Genomic DNA, 20124 nt, shown 5'->3' with positions numbered 1-20124 from the left:
TAATGCTTCCCACGTCTCGTCTCCTCGCTTTAAAAAATCAGTTAAAAAAAATTACAGTCTAATCTAGCCCTACTCTGAATGCATCATGTTTCTTCTTTGACAAAACTGACTGATACAATTTTTTAAAAAAATTTTTAAATTTTATTTTGTATTTTTCTGAAGTTGGAAGCGTGGAGGCAGTCAGACTCCCACATGCGCCCAACCAGGATCCATCCGGCATGCCCACCAGGGGGCGATGCTCTGCCCATCTGGGGCATCACTCTGTTGCAACCAGAGCCACTCTAGTGCCTGAGGCAGAGCCCACAGAGCCATCCTCAGCACCTGGTCCAACTTTGCTTCAATGGAGCATTGGCTGTGGGAGGGGAAAAGACAGACAGAGAGGAAGGAGAGAGGGAGGGGTGGAGAAGCAGATGGGCACTTCTCCTGTGTGCCCTGGCCAGGAATCGAACCCGGGACTCCTGCACACCAGGCCGACGCTCTACCACTGAGCCAACCAGCCAGGGCCAAACTGACTGATATAAAGCTAACATTTTTTACTGAGAAATAATCAGAATCTGGTTGGGTAGCTCCGCTGGTTGGAGCATTGTCAGAACAAGTTGAGGTTGTGGGTTCAATCCCCCATCAGGGACATACAAGATTCAACCAATGAATGTGTATTTCAGGGAAACAAATTGATCTCTGTCTCTCTCCCTCCCTCTCTCTAAAAAATAAATATATAAAAAATTTGAAATTAAAAAAATCATCAGTCCCAGAGAAGTTGGAAGTAGCACTGGCTTCGGCAGCATATGGAAAGAGAGGCTGGAGAACCAGACGTAGTCTTCTGTGACCTAGCTGAGTGAGCCGCCAGCTGGTGTCCGTCACCCTGGAATGCTTGTGTATGCCTTACACAGACACTTTCCTACATACCCAGCAGAGCCCTCACAGTCAGGAAATTTAACTGATTTAATAATTTTCAGACCCCACTGAAGTTTCACCAGCTGCCTTTTATAGCAAATAATCCAGGTTAGAACTGTGTGCTGCATTTGGTTGTCACACCTCTTATCTCCTTTGGCCTGGAGCAAATCCTTAGTCCTTCCTGACTTTACTGACCGTGGCAATTCCAAAGACCACCAGGCCTTATTTTGTTGTGATATTTGGGCAGGGGTATTACAGAAAGGTGGCTGCAGCCCACTTGTGGACTATTCCAGTGGAGGATGTTTTCTCCGGGTTCTATCACCTACCATATTCACTTTGATCACCTGGTTAAGGTGATGAGCACCTGATTAAGGTGGTGCCTGGCAGGCTTCTCCACCAGAAGTTATTCTTTTGCCCTTTGTAATTGAGTATTTTGTGAGGCGATACTTTGAAACTATGGAGACATTCTGTTCCTCAAATTTTCTATTTATTTATATTACTGTAGAGTAATTTTCTATTTTATTCAGTAGGTTAAAGTGTTACAAGCATTATTTATTTTAATGTTCAAGTTGTTCCAGATGGAGTCAGAAGCCCATTTAAGCTGGCTTCTGTGCCTTTCTGACGTGTGTCCACTGTTCTCTGAATAATTACTTACTATTGGGCACAAGATGCTCCAGCTTGGAATAAGCCATTTCTCCAAGGAGCCCTGGGTTCTTCTTAATGAACAATGGTATAAAAAGCCATACTCTAAATACCCTAAATACTATGGTATGTTCACTGCTACTGGGGTGCTAATACTCTCAAGTACTCTCTGTGAAGAAAGCTGGAGAATATATGTACACACTACACATCTCCCCTTGTATGCTAGATTGTTATATACATATACTAAAAACCATGAGTTCACCCCCCAAGCCCCCTTACCCAGTTTTGGTTTTAACACCGCAACCCACCCAGGGGCCACATGGACTCTAACTTCTGTGTACTGGGCTGCCCCCACAGGTGGACACCCTCCTTAACTTGAGCGAGACCTTCCATGTGGACCTCCCTTCTGTGAGAATGCCATCCCCACCCTGCTCTGGCTCTGACAAGGCACAAGTACACTCTTAACCAGAATTAGGCAACATCAGAAAACTCACATTGCTGAAACTTGAAATGTGAAATACCTATGGAATAGGACATTTTATGTTTATTGCCCTCTGTGTGAAGCAGTCCTTCCTTCATTTGCCTTACACTAACCTCCTTAGAGCATTTAGGGGCTATAATTCTAGGATTTAAGGAGTAAATCCATGGTCCTCTTATTTAATTCATTCATGATTTTAATTAACTTCTAATATTTTAGTCTACCAACATCAATTATTTTCAGTTCCCTTCACTGACTCTGCAATTTCCATTAATATTCTCTCCCTTTTCTTAAAAAAATCAGATGTGTTGATTTTCCTTTTCCTTTTTTAAACTGACTTTAGAAGAGAGAAGTGGGGAGGAATAGGAAGCATCAACTCATAGTAGTTGCTTCTCACATGTGCCTTGACAGGCAAGCCCAGGGTTTTGTTTTTGTTTTTTATATTTTATTTATTGATTTTTAGAGAGAGGGGAGAGAGAGAGAGAAAGAGAGAGAGAGAGAGAGAGAGAGAGAGAGAGAGAGAAGGGGGAGGAGCAGGAAGCATCAACTCCCATATGTGCCTTGACCAAGCAAGCCCAAGGTTTCGAACGGGCAACCTCAGTGTTCCAAGTCGACGTTTTATCCCACTGCGCCACCACAGGTCAGGCAAACCCAGGGTTTTGAACTGGCTACCTCAGCGTTCTAGGTTGATGCTTTGGCCTGCAGGCCATACTCTCTTTTCTAAGATTTTTTTTAATTGATTTATTTATTTTACAGAGCAAGGAGAGAGGAGGGGGAAACAAGAAGTATCAACTCACAGTTGCTTCAATTTAGTTGTTCACTGATTGCTTGTGGTATGTGCCTTGACCAGGCAAGCCTAGGGTTTTGAACCAGCGACCTCAGCATTCCAGGTCGACACTTCACCCACTGTACCACCACAGGCCAGGCTCCTTTTCTTTTCTTGAGATGCATCAATTAGACTTGCATCAAGTGTTCTTCGTCTGAATTCATCATGGGTTTTATTTAAGGATGAAATAACACAGGGTGTGGCAAAGGTAGGCTGACAGTTGTGAGCATATAAAACTACTTATTCTTATAGTTGTACTTATTACTGTTATTATTTTCCATATGAACAACTGTAACCTTACTTTTTGCCCCACTCTGTATTTCGTTTTATTTTTTATTTTATTTATTTTTTTGTTTTATTTTTAATCATTGCTTGAGAATACAGCAGTCTCCTGATATCCATGGGGAATACGTTCCAAGACCCCCAGTGAATGCTTGAAACTGGATAGGACTGAGCCCCTATATATGCTACACCTACTATGCTTCTTCCTACACAGGCATACCTAAGACAAAGTTTAATTTCTAAATTAAGCACAGTAAGAGATCACAACAATGACAAACTAGAACTAGAAGAGTATACTATAATGGGGTTATATGCATGTGGTCTCTGACAGCCAAGAACGGGGTGGGGAGTGTGGAAAGCACAGGTAGGACAGCAAAACTTCACCACGCTCCTCAGAATGGCGCATAATTTAAAACTTACACATTTCTTATTTTTGGAATTTTCTATTTAATATTTTCAGACCCTAATTGATCATGGGTAACTGAAACCACAGAAAAGGGGGGACTACTATTTTCAACCTTGACACAAAACTGGCATTTTTTGTTGTCATGGCGATGGGCAACTGAAAACAGATGACAGCACCTCAAAGGTTCCTTTTGGTTCCAAGTGGGCAGAAGATTGTCCTGGGCTGAGTATAATTGGGACTCTCTTGTATGTTCAGCATTTAAGTGGAGGTCAGCTGCCACTCTTCGCCCACTCATAGGGCCTAGAGAGGTTTTTACAGTTTATCCTTTGTTATCTCATCATTTTACTACTATCAAGAGAAGGCATCATGTGCAAACTATTTCACTGAACATTCACTCCTCCTTGAGGTTCTTTATGAAAAACAAAGCTCATAGGAAGACAACATAGTCTGCAAGAGCATTAAAAACTATCAGTTGCCTGCCTGACCAGGCCTGACTAGGTGGTGGTGCAGTGGATAGAGCACTGACCCAAGACACAGAGGACCCAGGTTTGAAACCTTGAGGTCACCGGCTTGAGTATGAGCTCATCCTGCTTGATTGAGCGTGGGATTGTAGACATGACCCCATGGTCATTGGTTTGAACCCAAAGGTTGCTGGCTTGGGCAAGGGGTCACTGGCTTGACTGGAGCCCCTAGTCAAGGCACATATGAGAAAGCAATCAATGAACAACTATGGTCCCTTCCTGTCTATATGTCCCTATGGGTGCCTCACCCGCTAAAAAAGACAAAAAAAAACCCCAAACAAACAAAAAACCCCAGTATTAATTGACCAATGGTGGCACACTAGATAGAGCATCAAATTGGGATGCTGAGGAACCAGGTTCAAAACCCGAGACTGCTGGATTGAGGACAGGCTCATCTGGGTTGGGTGCAGGCTCACCGGTTTGAATGTGGATTGCCAACTTGAGTGTGTGATCTTAGACATGATCACATGGTCGCTGGCTTGAACTCAGGGTTGGTGCCCTGAACAGTGGTCACTGGCTCAGCTGGAGGCCCCTGGTCAAGGCACGTATGAAAAGCAATCAATGAACAACTAAAGTGCTACAACTACAAATTGATGCTTCTCATCTCTCTCCTTTCTGTCTGTCTGTCTCTCTCTTGCTAAAAAGAGTAAGAAAAACCTATCAATTATTCAGCTGTAGGTTATTACCTCTATGAATGTTAAATTAAAGGCCAGCACAACTACCAGACTCCCCTCTGCCACTTCTTTCCATCCCTAAGCCTTGTCCCCATTTAGACCAAGTACTTCTCAGTCTGGACTTTTTTGTTTTTTAAGTAACTTTTACTGAGCACCTATACATTTAAAAACCTTAGGCCCTGGCCGGTTGGCTCAGTGGTAGAGCGTCAGCCTGGCATGCAGAAATCCCGGGTTCGATTCCCGGCCAGGGCACACAGGAGAAGCACCCATCTGCTTCTCCACCCCTCCCCCTCTCCTTCCTCTCTGTCTCTCTTCCCCTCCCACAGCGAGGCTCCATTGGAGCAAAGATGGCCCGGGCGCTGGGGATGGCTCCTTGGCCTCTGCCCCAGGCGCTGGAGTGGCTCTGGTGGCAACAGAGCAAGGGCCCCAGAGGGGCAGAGCGTCGCCCCCTGGTGGGCGTGCCGGGTGGATCCCGGTCGGGCGCATGCGGGAGTCTGTCTGACTGTTTCTCGCCGTTTCCAGCTTCAGAAAAATAAAAAAATAAATAAAATAAAAACCTTAAAAAATTAAATAGTTAACAAATAGGTTGCTTTCCCTTTGGCCACAAGCCTATTCTATTCCACAATTCTAACAGATATTCAAAAAATTATCAAGAGTAAATTTTGGTTGGGTTTCTCACATATGCAGCAAGAGTCTGGGGAGTAGGAGCTCCGGCTGCAGCAAAACTGTTACTGAAAAAGAAAATTAAAACCCATATGCACACCAGTGGTTAGGAAACACACCGGGTAAAGGACATTCTTTGGTAACCACCTACTACATCGCAGGTGCCATGTGAAGCTCATTCATTTTATCCCTATTTAAAAAATCCAAAGTGACAGATGTGCACCTCTACCCATATACATAAATTAGAGAAATAAAAGAAGATATTTGCTTCTCACTAACCAGGATGGCTCATAACTTTTTACTCTGTATTAGCCCTGAATCTTTTATTTTTTCTTCAAGCAAGAGAGAGAGAAAGTGAGGGAGGAGAGGAACAGACAGGCAGGAAGGGAGAGAGATGAGAAGTACCATTCTCCATTGCGGCACCTTAGTTCTTCATTCATTGCCTTCTCATATGTGCCTTGACTGGGGGTTTCAGCTGAGCCAGTGACCCATTGCTTAAGCCAGTGACCTTGGGCTTCAAGCCAATAATCTTTGGGCTCAAGCCAGCGACCACGGGGTCACGTTTATGCTCCCATGCTCAAGCTGGCAACCCTGTGCTGAAGCCGGATGAGCCCGTGCTCAAGCTGGCAACCTCGGGGTTTCAAACCTGGGTCCTCTGCATCCCAGGTCAATGGTCTATCCACTGTGCCACCACCTGGTCACGCAGTCACCTGGTCACGCAGTTCTCTGAGTCTTACATTCCCTATTGGCAAGTAAGCTCCATGAACTCCAGAACCACATCTCACTCATGCATCACTGTACCCCTAGAGTGCCAAGCACAGTGTCTGACATACATTCACTTTAAAGTTATCAGAGGGCAGATTATATTTCCATTTCACAGATGGGCTCTCTGAGGTCCTGTAACAGACTGCAACTTGTCCAGTGCTCTCCATTTAAACAGGGAGACATAATGAAGGTGCCAAGAATCCCCACGAGGACAGTGCATCCTCATTTCCAGTATGAAATTTACTCCTGCCTATTTCCAGTAATCAGGGAAATGGCAGAATATATTGCAGTTATAAATGTGGAAATCAACTCTTAATATAAACAGAAACTTCTTTTTTTTAAATACCAAAAACAAGCTGGTGTTTAAATTATGATAAGCACAATGTTAAACATTTTAGATATGAATTTAATCCTAACAATCTTATATTTGAGAATGCTTATTACACTTGTGTGACTGATGAAAACAACTAAGGCTTAGAGATTAAAACAACTGACCAAAGAAACACATCTAATAATTCTGGAAGAATAAATCTGAACCTCATTCTGAAAGGCTTTAATAAGAGTCTGCTTTTAAGTCCTTCTTTCTGGAATGACCAATAGCATTTACCCATGGAAGCCAGATTTATACGGTAGCCCCAGAGCGGGTCCTCGCAAAGCCTACATAGGAAGAGAGAAGAGTGACATGTGCCTATGAAGCGCATGTGCTTCTATATTCAGGTGTGCGATTCCGGAGCTTTCTCTACAGAGCAATGGGTTCTGCTGTGAGCCTCTCACCTCAGTCTTTTGTGGGACTTCCTACTAAAATGACCTTTTTTTTAAAAAATTTATTATTATTTTTTAATTTTTCTGAAGTTGGAAATGGGGAGGCAGTCAGACAGACTCCCGCATGCGCCTGACCAGGATCCACCTGGCATGCTCACCAGGGGGCGATGCTCTGCCCATCTGGGGCATCGCTCTGTTGCAACCAGAGCCATTCTAGTGCCTGAGGCAGAGGCCACAGAGCCATCTTCAGTGCCCGGGTCAACTTTGCTCCAATGGAGCCTTGGCTGCGGGAGGGGAAAAGAGAGACAGAGAGGAAGGAGGGGGAGGGGTGGAGAAGCAGATGGGTGCTTCTCCTGTGTGCCCTGGCGGGGAATCAAACCCAGGACTCCTGCACGCCAGGCCGACGCTCTACCGCTGAGCCTACCGGCCAGGGCTAAAAGACCTTTTTATCTTAGATTCAAACATAAAGAAAGGAACCCTTAATACTGTTGGAGTTGGCAGCTAGAACTGAGGGCATGTGCGGTAGTTCACAGCCCTCTTCTCTGCCCCTCTTCCTCCCGGCTCCCCAGAGTAGCACACACACCAACACTCCAGCAATTCCTTAAAACTCTCCAAGTCTACAGGCCAGATACATCTTCATGTCACAGTACTCAGGCAGTCCTTACTGTTAAAGACTGTGAAAAGTGGAATCGTCTCTCTACTCGAGAATCATTGGGTAATTTGAAAATGATCTTGACACTTTCAGGGTCATCAGGGGAAGGCTCAGGGGGCAGGCACTCCAACTTCCGTTCCTTTTCCTCCTGTAAATTCTGTAGAAACACAAAGCAAAGGTAAGGCTAGGACTCCAACAAGGAAACTGGAAATGCAATCACCATCTAGGTCTATTATGCAAAGGAAAATTAGTAACTAATATCAGAAAAACTTGTTGCCAAGAGTCAGAAACAACTGAATTCAAAATACTATTGCATCACATGTACTATTTACTGACTGTTTCAGGTATTTAACTGTTCAAAAAAAAAAAGGAATGACCAGAGGACACTGGCTATAATCAAGTGGTAACATATAATGAAACAAGGCCATGAATAAAGTGCCAAACGAGTCAAAACTGCTACTATGAATGAACAGTTTAAATAGCACTGTGAACTGTTTACTACCTATATTTACTTCCCATGGAACACAGTTATTACACCTTTTACTCACTGTTGTATATTTTTAATTAAAATTTTTATATTTTATTTTATTTTAAACATTTTTATTTATTTTTATTTATTGATTTGAGAGAGGAAGAGAGGAAGGGAGGAAGGGAGAAAGGGAGGGGGGCAGGGGGGAGACAGAGACAGGAATATTGAGCTGTTCCTGAATGTGCCCTGACCAGGGATTGAACCAGCAACCTCAGAGCTTTGGGACAATGCTCTAACCAACCGAGCTATCCAGCCAGGGCAAATTTTTACACATTTAAAAATACTTTTTGTGAAAATGTAGCAAATATAAAAATGGCAAGGAGAGCCCTGACTGAATAGCTCAGTTGGTTAGAGCACTGTCCCCATACATTAAGGTTGATTGAGGGTTTGATCCCCAGTCAGGGCACATACAAGGAACAACCAATGAACGCATAAATAAGTGGAACAACAAATCGATGTTTCTCTCTCTCCCTGCCCCTCACTCTCAAAGCAATAAATAAAATAAAATAAACCCTTCAAGATAAAGGAAGCTAGTGCAGGGCTCTCACTGAAGCATGCCCTCACCTTATCTCAGGTATAAATAAAAAAAAAAGGCAAGGAGAATTTAAATCCCCATGATTTCACCCTCTTCTAGTTCTTTCCTTTCACACTAAAGATAAGACTGATTTGGGAGTCATCAGGAATAGAGACACATTCATTACCTGCCGCCGCCTCTCCTCTGCCAACTTTTGCTGCTTTACCTCCTCCTCCTTCCGCCGCTTCTGCTCGCGCTCCTCCCGCTTCTTTCTCTCCTTCTCCTGGTCAGCCCGGAGCGAGGCCAGGTAGGCCTCGTCCTGCTGCTGCCTCAGCACCTGCGTCTGGTTTCGTTCTTCCCTACAGACAGATCAAAAGTCACACAAGGAAAAGAGCAAGCTCACCAAGCTCTGGGGTTTTTCTTTTTTTTTTTAATTTTTACTTTATTGATTTTTACAGAAAAGGGGGTGAGAGAAAAGAGAGGGAAGGGGGGAAGGAGCAGGAAGCATCAACTCATAGTTGCTTCCTATATGTGCCTTGACCAGGCAAGCCTGGGATTTTGAACCAGCAACCTCAGCATTCCAGGTTGACACTTTATCCATCGTGCCATCACAGGTCAGACACTTTGGGTATTCTTATATTGAAATTCGGGGGGGGGGGGGGAGTGAAGAGATTGACAATGTTGGCAGAGAACTATTTCACAGTACCATAAAGGGATCCAAACCAGAGTGGGGCAGAATTTGAATGAGCCACTTCTTTTCCCAGTTTAATAGGCAAAAAAAGAATTGGCAAGCTTTTTCCTTCTCTTCTAACTTTACTTACTGTTAAGCTATCATTTTCCCAAATTCTAACAAGAGTAACACAGTATTATTGTTATAAAATAATCAACAGATCATATTTTACAGGTAAATAACTTTTTGGGCTACTACATTTCTGTGTAAGTTGTTTTCATAAAACCAACCACCACAGCCTGGCCTGTGGTGGCGCAGTGGATAAACCTTCGGCCTGGAATGCCAAGGTCGCCAGTTCGAAACCCTGGGCTTCCCTGGTCAAGGCACATACAACAAGCAAGCAATGAACAACTAACATGAAGCAACTATGAGTTGATACTTCCCATTCCATGCTCCCCTTTCTCTCCTGTCTCTGTAAAAACCAATAAATAAAGTATTTTTAAAACCAACCACCACATACCCAATCTCAGAATATCTGAAAAATGCAGAAACATTCAGAGTTCTAGCCAAAGAGAAAACACTGTAACATATTGGTGTATATCCTATTTTCTCTCCAAAAAATTGTACGTGTACATAGGACTCTGTGTGTTTCTATATAATTGAAAGAAAATATAACTAGAATGTCAAAACTTGTAGTAGGATTATGGGTGATTTTAAATTTCCTCTTTGTGCTCTTCTGTGTTTTCCAAATTTTCTACATGAACATTACATCATTAGGAGAAGAGTTACAATCATCTTTCATTTTTTTACATTTAAGCTCTTTTATATCAAGGGTCTGCTAGTCTAAATGACACAATATATATTCTGCAGCACAGAGCCATGTCTGTATTTTGTTTCACATCTCTTTAAGAATAGATGATCTGATGGAGAGTTACTTACGTCAAAGTATATAAATATTTTAACACTAAATTAACAAAGTTGTTAACATTGACTACGAGAGAGAAGCCATGTTATGTGGAGCCCGAGGTCATCTGGTTCCTCAGTTCCAGAGAGGAACTCCCCTGTATACCTTTCTAGGCGTTCTGACACCAAATAAGTCTGGTTTGCATCCATGATGAATGCCAGCTGATTAATGAGGTCGTCAGGTTGAATGAGTCCTTCTAGCCGTCCCACCACAGTCATCCTCCGATCCTTCAGCATAATTATGGCCAGGAATGGATATGTGTTCTCTCGTAAAGCTTGAGAAACTGACAGAAAAAAGGATGCCAAAGGTCAAAGGGCGGGACTTTGGGATAAAACAGATCAACTCTTAAGACTTCACAATGAGCAAGCCAGAATAATTCCAGCATCAGCCTGGGGCGCTGAGGACAGCTCAGTTGTTCTAAGTGTTGGCCTTAGGTGATTCAAGCATGGCCCCAGACGGGGGCTGCCAGGTGGATCCCGGTAGGGCTGCAAGCAGGAATCAGTCTCTATATCCCTTCCTCTCAATTAAAAAATAGTAACTAAAATTAAATTAAATTAAATTAAATTAAAATAAAAGAATAAAATAACCAAGATTTTACCACAACAAAGTTTTACCTATGATTTTATTCCAGTTAAAAAAAAAAAGAGATTTTATAAGTTTCTTTAAAAAGTATCCTTAGACCTATGGTGGCGCAGTGGATAAAGCGTCGACCTGGAAATGTTGAGGTCGCTGGTTCGAAACCCTGAGCTTGCCTGGTCAAGGCACATATGGGAGTTGATGCTTCTAGCTCCTCCCCCCTGACTCTCTCTCCTCTCTCTTTGTCTCTCTCTCTATCCTCTCTAAAATGAAAAAAAAAAAAAAAAAAAGTATCCTTAGTCTCCTATTCATCATCCACCATCCCCAAAGCCATATCAGAATGGCAAATGCATGCAACAGGAACTTATCAGATGCTTAAAAACCAACTAGAAAAAATATAAAAATAAATAAAAATAAAAACCAATTATGAGTAAAGACTCGGATTCTAGGATGTAAATGAAACATCTGCTACATCTTTGGTTCTCAAGATCTAACCCAATGGCTGGTATATGCTCATAAGTTACTGAACCTGACTGGTGGTAGCACAATGGATAGAGCGCCAAACTGGGATGCTGAGATCCCAGGTTTGAAACCTCAAGGTCACCAGCTTGAGTGCGGGGTTACCAGCTTGAGTGTGGAATCATCGAAATGGTCCCATAATTGGGGCTTGAAGCCCAAGGTCACTGGCTTGAGCCTACAACTGCAAAGTAAATACATTTTCCTTCATTGAAAGCCTTTGTATCTCACAATGACTTCTAAAAATACTCACCTACAGTAAAAGTTATTGTCAGCAAAAAGCTGAACTTTCTGACTCCCTATCAGCACTTAAGGTACTCAAACAAGTCATTGTGCAAGAAGCTCTATTAACTTTTTTTATTAAGGGAGAAGTGGGAGGCAGGGAGGCAGAGACAGACTCCCCTACGCATCCCAACTGGGATCTAACCAGCAAGCCCCCTACAGGGCGATCGATGCTCTACTCATCCGGGGCTGCTGCTCCATTGCTTGGCAATCAAGCTATTTCAGTGCTGCGACGAAGCCATGGAGCCATCCTCAGCACCTGGGGCCAAACTGCTTAAGCCAGTGGTAGCCAACCTGGTCCCTACCGGCCACTAGTGGGTGTTCCAGCTTTCATGGTGGGCAGTAGTGGAGCAACCAAAGTATAAATAAAAAGATTTAACTATAGTAAGTTGTTTTATAAAGATTTATTCTGCCAAACTTAGCGAAAATCCGACAAAGTACTTGGTAAGTAATTATTATTATATGCTTTAACTTGCTGTAACTCTGCTTTATAAATTTTATAAAGTAGTAAAGTTACTTCCCTACTTTATAAATCACCATTACTGTGGAACCGGTGGGTAGTTAGAAAATTTTACTAATAACAGAGATACAAAAGTGGGTGGTAGGTACAAAAAGGTTGACTACCCCTGGAAACCAATCGAGCCATGGCTGTGGGAGGGGAGGGGAAGGAGAAAGAGAGAGCGAGAAAGAGAAAGAGAGAGAGGAAGAGAGAGAAAGGGGAAGGGTGGAGAAGCAGATGGTCACTTCTCCTGTGTGCTCTGACTGGGAATCAAACCTGGAACTTCCACACACTGGGCCGATGCTCTACCACTGAGCCAACCGGCCAGGGCCAGGTCTATTAAAATTACTGATGATGAGGCCCTGGCCGGTTGGCTCAGTGGTAGAGCGTCAGCCCGGCGTGCGGGAGTCCCGGGTTTGATTCCCGGCCAGGGCACACAGGAGAAGTGCCCATCTGCTTCTCTACCCCTCCCCCTCTCCTTCCTCTCTGTCTCTCTCTTCCCCTCCCGCAGCCAAGGCTCCATTGGAGCAAAGTTGGCCGGGGTGCTGAGGATGGCTCTGTGGCCTCTGCCTCAGGTGCTAGAATGGCTCTGGTTGCAACAGAATGATGCCCCAGATGGGCAGAGCATTGCCCCCTGGTGGGCTTGCCGGGTGGATCCCGGTCGGGAGTCTGTCTGACTGCCTCCCTGTTTCCAACTTCAAAAAAATACAAAAAAATAAAAAATAAAATAAAATTACTGATGATGAGAATAAACTCTTCAGTACGAAGCCCATCAAGATTATAGGCAAGCGGCTGGCTGGCTAGAACTGTGTTTTTTTTGTTATTGTTTTTCTGAAGTTGGAAACAGGGAGGCAGTCAAGACAGACTCCCGCAGTCACCCGGCCGGGATCCACCCAGCATGCCCACCAGGGGGCAATGCTCTGCCCATCTGGGGCGTCGCTCTGTTGTGACTAGAGCCATTCCAGCACCTGAGGCAGAAGTCATGGAGCCATCCTCAGCGCCCAGGCCAACTTTGCTCCAATGGAGCCTCGGCTGTGGGAGGGGAAGAGAGAGACAGAGAGGAAAGAGAGGGGGAGGGGTGGAGAAGTAAATGGGCGCTTCTGTGTGCCCTGGCCGGGAATTGAACCCGGGACTCCTGCACGCTAGGCCAACGCTCTACCACTGAGCCAACTGGCCAGGGCCAGGACTGTGTGTTTTTGTGATTTTATTTATTCTTTTTTTAGAGAAAGGAGAGTAAGAGAGAAAGAGAGAGAAGGAGGGAGGAGCAGGAAGCATCAACTCCTATATATGCCTTGACCGGGCAAGCCAAGTGTTTCAAATTGGCAATCTCAGCATTCCAAGTCAATGCTTTATCCACTGCGCTAGCAGAGGCCATGCAGAACTGGGTGTTTTTAAGAATAAAAACAGGCTCTGCCAATGATTAACTATAAAGAATGGGCTAGGCTAGGAGACTAGGTGAAAAGGGGACAGAATCAAGAAATACAAATTGGCAGTTATGAAGTCATGAGGACATAAAGCAAAGCATGGGGAATAGAGTCAGTTATGTTGTAATGACTATGTATGGTGCCAGGTGGTATCAGACTTATTAGGGGATCACTCCATAAGTTAAACATCTAACCACTATGATGTACACATAAAACTAACATTTTAAAATATTTTTGTTTATTGTTTTTAGAGAGAGCAAGAGAGAGCAAGAGAGAGAGAGAGAGAGAGAGAGAGAGACATAGATTTGTTGTTCCACTTATTTCTGCACTCACTGGTTGGTTCTTGTATGTGCCCTGACAGGGGATCCCCACAACCTTGGTATATCAGACGATGTTCTAACCTAACCAACTGAGCTATACTGCCAGGGTGAAACTAATATAATATTGAATGTCAACCATAATTGAAAAATATTTTTTTTTGGCCCTGGCTGGTTGGCTCAGCAGTAGAGCGTCGGCCTGGCATGCGGGGGACCCAGGTTCGATTCCCGGCCAGGGCACATAGGAGAAGCGCCCATTTGCTTCTCCACCCCCCCCTTCCTCTCTCTCTCTTCCCCTCCCGCAGCCAAGGCTCCATTGGAGCAAAGATGGCCTGGGCGCTGGGGATGGCTCCTTGGCCTCTGCCCCAGGCGCTAAAGTGGCTCTGGTCGCGGCAGAGCAATGCCCCGGAGGAGCAGAGCATCGCCCCCTGGTGGGCAGAGCGTCGCCCCTGGTGGGCATGCCAGGTGGATCCCGGTCGGGCGCATGCGGGAGTCTGTCTGACTGTCTCTCCCTGTTTCCAGGTTCAGAAAAATACAAAAAAAATATATATATATATATATTTTTAATTCAAAAAAATAAAAAGAAAAGAGTGGGCTAGAGTCTGAAAGAACTGTTTATACCAACACTTGCTCCCTGTGCAATCCTGGGCCAGACTTAAACTCTGGGCCTGTTTCTTTTTTTATTTTTTTATTTTTTATTTTTCCGAAGCTGGAAATGGGGAGAGACAGTCAGACAGACTCCCGCATGCGCCCGACCGGGATCCACCCGGCACGCCCACCAGGGGGCAACGCTCTGCCCACCAGGGGGTGATGCTCTGCCCCTCCGGGGCAACGCTCTGTTGCGACCAGAGCCACTCTAGCGCCTGGGGAAGAGGCCAAGGAGCCATCCCCAGTGCTCGGGCTATCTTTGCTCCAATGGAGCCTCGCTGCGGGAGGGGAAGAGAGAGACAGAGAGGAAGGAGAGGGGGAGGGGTGGAGAAGCAGATGGGTGCTTCTCCTGTGTGCCCTGGCTGGGAATCGAACCTGGGATCCCTTGCACGCCAGGCCGATGCTCTACCACTGAGCCAACCGGCCAGGGCCTGGGCCTGTTTCTGTGTACACTCTTATCTCTCAAGATTGCTGAAGATTAAATAATGTATAAATAGCATCTAATATTCTGTCTACCACAGAGTAAACATGCAATAAACGGCAAGTCTTTCCAGCTTATTCCAAAGGCATCCCAACAATCACAGTGAGGCAAAGGAAACACAACTTACCCCTGTATCCCTCAGGCTTGTTTGTGGAGCACGCCCAGAAGAGCATCCGAGTGTTTATTAGGGAAATAACTTCAGGGGCACAGAGGGTATTGCTGTGGAGAGGGACATGAGAAGAACTTGCTTACTACAAACTCTCAGCAGATGAGGTCAGGAAAGAGAAAGTGGTCAATCCACTTACCGACAGAAGTCATCCGAGTCCTGGTGATCCTCTCCATGGAGATAAACTAAGAGAAAGCGAAGCTCCCGCTTGGCATCATTAAGTGCCTGTGGGACACAAAAGATCGCTAATTATTATGATGGCTGTGACTGAGCTTTTAATAAGCTAAGGGTCCTGCCTGACCAGGCGGTGGTGCAGTGGATAGAGCATCAGACTGGGATGCGGAAGACCCAGGTTCAAGACCCCGAGGTTGCCAGCTTGAGTGTGGGCTCATCTGGTTTCAGCAAAAATTCACCAGCTTGGACCCAAGGTCACTGGCTCAAACAAGGGGTTACTCGGTCTGCTGAAGGCCCATGGTCAAGGCATATATGAGAAAGCAATCAATGAACAACTAAGGTGTCGCAATGCACAACGAAAAACTAATGATAGATGCTTCTCATCTCTCTGTTCCTGTCTGTCTGTCTGTCCCTGTGTATCCCTCACTCTGATTCTGTCTCTGTAAAAAAAAAAAAAAAAGCTAAGGGCCCTAACATATACATTTAGAAACAAAAGGAGAAATGAGGGGAAAAGGTGAGCAAGAAATCAGAGTTCTGGGCTCCTTCTTTCACACCCAGAGAGTTTATCTCCCTATAAAGTCCATGCTAACAAGCATCAATGAAAAATAGTTTGGTGTTGTTAGGATTTAATTTGTTATCAGGCACCCGAGAGTAGACAGGCTGACAAACATAGGTCCCCCCAAAATCACAGAAGTCAGCTCTTCCTAGTCTAAAGAAAGACAAAAACAGGAGTGTGTGACCACATGAAAAAGGTAGTGAGAATTTTGCCACTTAACAACTCTGACATTCTTGTAAATAAAAAACACTGCAAAGATAATTCCAGGCCATAGACCAAGCAGGAATGAAGGATGGTGGGACTCAAAGGTATTCTAATGAGCAGGGGTCCCCAAACTTTTTACACAGGGGGCTAGTTCACTGTCCCTCAGACCGTTGGAGGGCCGGACTATAAAAAAAACTATGAACAAATCCCTATGCACACTGCACATATCTTATTTTAAAGTAAAAAAACAAAACGGGAACAAATACAATATTTAAAATAAAAAACAAGTAAATTTACATCAAGAAACTGACCAGTATTTCAATGGGAACTATGGGCCTGCTTTTGGCTAATGAGATGGTCAATGTGCTCCTTTCACTGACCACCAATGAAAGAGGTGCCCCTTCTGGAAGTGCAGCGGGGGCCGGATAAATGGCCTCAGGGGGCCGCATGTGGCCCGCGGGCCGTAGTTTGGGGACCCCTGCTAAAGAGCATGGGGTTTGCCTGACCCGTGGTGGCTCAGTGGACAGAGCTTCAACCTGGAATGCTGAAGTCACTGGTTAGAAACCCCAGGCTTGACTGGTCAAGGCACATACTAGAAGCCACTATGAGTTGATGCTTCCTACTCCTCCCCCCTCCACCTTTCTCTTTAAACTCAGTAAATAAAATCTTAAAAAAAAAAAAAAAAAGAAAAAAAAAAGAGAGACCAGGGTTTAAAAGATCTTCAAAGACAAGGCTAGTCTCCAAGGTTCCTGTGTATACTTTTGCATTTGCAAAATTGTGAGCCAATTACAATCAATTAAGATATCCTGAATGACCAATGATGGTCGAGGCTCAGGACCTCATTCAGCATCTCTAACATTGAGCACAATGCCTAGTATACAGTAGGTGCTTAATGTTTGTGACTGGGGTCAGAGCAGCCAGTGAGGGAGACTGACTAGGAGAAAAAGCAGATATAAGAGAATCAAAGCAGGAAGCAAGAGGAAGCATTTTTCTTTTTCTCAGATTTAGGATTCCTGAAGGCTACAGAATACAACCAGCACTTGGCCTATGCCCACACTGTTATTTCTACATTTTTCTCTGGCAAACTAGAGATATGCTTAACATCCATAAAACTCTTAATTTTCACCCCGAGGTAACAAGTCAAAGGTCGGTGTGGCTTGGACTAATGAGATGTACCTCCTTGAGTCTATGGCCTATGCCCTTATTCAGCTCTGTGAGGGATCAAAGACAACTTTAGGCTTTGCCTTCAACGGTCTTATTGTCTGGTATAGGAGAGAAGACACAGATACAACGAAAATATAGAGAAGAATGTGAAATTACTGTAAGATTAAAAACAATGCTATAAAAGCACAAAAGGAAAGATTACTATTTTAAATTGCAAGGTAGGCCAGGGTAGGGCACAGCAATCAGGAAAGGGCATAAGATGGAAGTGATGTGAGCTGGTTGAAGGCTGGGCAAGACTCTAATTAGCACAAATGTGAGGACAGCACTGCAGGTGGAGGGAACAGCAAGGCAAAGGCAGAGGCGGAAAGTACAGACTTTGTTCAGGAGACAGTTTAGCTACTGTACTGGGGAAACAAGTTACGCAGGAAAGACCTCAAAAGTAGGTTGGGATTAGATCAAGGAGGGCCCAGCTAAAAGGTTTGGTCATTTTTCTTGTAAGCAATGAAGAGCTATTTAAGGTTTCTCAGTAAAAGAATGACATGATCAGTGCTGGGCTATCCTTTTCTTTGTGGACAGAATCATATCAATAAATTGGCACCTATATGGCTTGTGGCACTGACCTGGCTGTACGTTCCCTGGTAGAAGACAGGGTGTGCCCTCCCATATTTCTCTTCAAAAGAGTGCATAAATGAAACAATGTCCCCAACGGGGTCAGTGACCCGGCTGCGAGGGTCAGGCCGTATAAAACGAAGAGCAAACCTGGGGAGGAAGGAATAAATATCACATGAATTGGCTTACTGCAGTGCACATGGAGCGGCCAGTTTGTAAAGATTCCTGTACCAGACACATGGCAGCAGGGGAGGTGATGGCCTGGGAGTACACCTGGCTCAAAAGCTGCAAAGCAGCAAGTGTCGTTCAAATGACTACTTAAGAAGAATGCGAACTATGAGGATTGTAAATTTCAACACCTGCCTACACAAATCCTGAGTGCTTTTTGCAGAAAAATTTAGGGCTAGAAGAACTGGGAAAGGAAGACACAATATTCAAAAAGATCAAGGGTCAAGCTGTGCCCCAGGCTCCCCAGAGTGGCACTGTTGAATACAGGAGCCACTAGCCATGTGGCTGTCTAAATTTAAATTAATGAAATACAATAAAAATTCAGTTTCCCAGTCACTCCAGTCACATTAAGTGCCCCAAAGCCATATATGGTTAGTGACTGCTACTGGACAGTGCAGGTCTCTTTTTGACTTTCTTATTTGCCTCTCCTTCTCCGTTTTCCTGGAATTTTGAATCATACTCCCAGCTATCAAATTACAAATAGGAACTTAAAACCCCAATTTGCAGCCATGATTCACTTGCTCTTCAAAGGGGCAAGTAAATTCTGCTTGATGATTATGGTTGATGGCATCCATGGAGGAAATTACTCTATTGATTCAGAGTGCACGGGCAGATATGGAGACCTGGCAGTTATTGTAAGATTAAGGATGGTACCACACATCTGTTTTTAAAGAGCCCATCTTATCATATTTGCATAGCACTATTTATTTATCCTTTGGATTTGCACAGAAGGCAATGGAGCAGAGGCTTGCTTGATAAGTCACTGTGCTACATAACATTAAACAAGTCGCTTGGATGATACAGTAGTATTAATATTAGTAACACATGCCATGCATACTTTTTCCTAGGAAAACAAACAATATTCATATACTCGAGGAATTTTCAACGCAGAAAAGGTGACTAAACAACTATGACACTTTCTTTACCAAATCTTGAGCCAATTCTAATTCCTTATACCCTAAAATTTCCCATGTGTACACAATTTCACTTGTAATTTCTCATGAGTAATCAAATCAAACTGACTGACATAAACATTCCAGAGCAAATTAAAAACAAATGTAAGAAGCTGTGTAGGGTCAAATAAATAGTCACTGAAGGAGACTAAACTTTGGGTGGTGAGCACACAACGCAATATACAGATGATATACTTTAGAATTGTACACTTGAAACTTATATGGTCATATTAACCAATGTTGCCCCAATTCAATTTTTAAAAAAGCTCTTTATATGGGTAGAGATCCTTCAGAAGACTGATGTTTGATAACTTTCCTTGAAATTAAACATTTTAGGATTACCTTATTAGTCTTTAAGTTTCATTTTGATAAATGAATGGATAAAGGCTTTAACTTCTTTGTTTCTCATTACAATATAGTCCCATGGATGGCTTACATAAATTAAGACAATCAGCTTTTTTAAAAAAGAGATGTCAACTCAGTTTTCATTATGATTTTAAAGGTTTTTTATGTGCCCATTCTTAAATACAACAGGGATAGAAAGAGTACTAATTGTTTAATTGCTGACCTACAAGAAGTTTGCTAAATCAAGGAAGCCACTTAAGCAAGCAGTTTCACACAACAGCAAATGGCCAAGGTGAGAGGTGTCGCCTGCTCCTGGCACTTCTCCCTAGAGCAAGGCATAGGCCACGCTGTGCCCGAGGGTGGTCCAGGCTGCCCTGCCTGCCAGGCCCCAACCACTGAGTCCAGCTCTGTCTGTTAACCTGGAGGCCTACAGACATCTTAGTTCTCCATAAAAGCGTAGGTGATGTGGGTTGATCTACTACTCAGCTCTAGATCAGGCGCCCAATCCTGATGTGACAGCAATTTGGGGCCACCGGACATTTTCTAGCCCTGCCCCTCTGCAGCTTCTAGTGCTGAGCTCTCTAAATGGTACATGAAGAGAGAAGAGAGGTCACGGTGTTAGGCAAGGGGGTTTGCATACAGAAAGGCTCCAGCACTGGTACCTGTGGGTGGCCCGGACAGAGGGAACTATACCAGAGTGTCTAGAAGGTGAAACTTGGGACGGACTCTAGAGAAAAGTG

The 20124-nt window shown here is 44.1% G+C and overlaps 1 protein-coding gene across 2 annotated transcripts in view; it reads right to left on the bottom strand.

Annotated features, from left to right (window-relative positions):
* FAF2 (Fas associated factor family member 2) overlaps positions 1–20124 on the bottom strand; it is a 78299-nt gene that overhangs the window by 3450 nt on the left and 54725 nt on the right. For both annotated transcript variants that reach the window (XM_066272268.1, XM_066272269.1), the window contains 6 exons: positions 17870–18008; positions 15291–15376; positions 15113–15204; positions 10348–10525; positions 8796–8967; positions 7579–7722 (listed from right to left, as the gene is read on the bottom strand). In XM_066272268.1, the coding sequence (XP_066128365.1) occupies positions 7579–7722; positions 8796–8967; positions 10348–10525; positions 15113–15204; positions 15291–15376; positions 17870–18008 (811 nt within the window). The remainder of the gene's footprint in view (positions 1–7578; positions 7723–8795; positions 8968–10347; positions 10526–15112; positions 15205–15290; positions 15377–17869; positions 18009–20124) is intronic.

This window comes from Saccopteryx bilineata, chromosome 4 (genome assembly GCF_036850765.1).
Source record: "Saccopteryx bilineata isolate mSacBil1 chromosome 4, mSacBil1_pri_phased_curated, whole genome shotgun sequence".
In the NCBI taxonomy this organism is placed as follows: domain Eukaryota; kingdom Metazoa; phylum Chordata; class Mammalia; order Chiroptera; family Emballonuridae; genus Saccopteryx; species Saccopteryx bilineata.
This window is presented reverse-complemented; position numbering and strand designations above follow the sequence as displayed.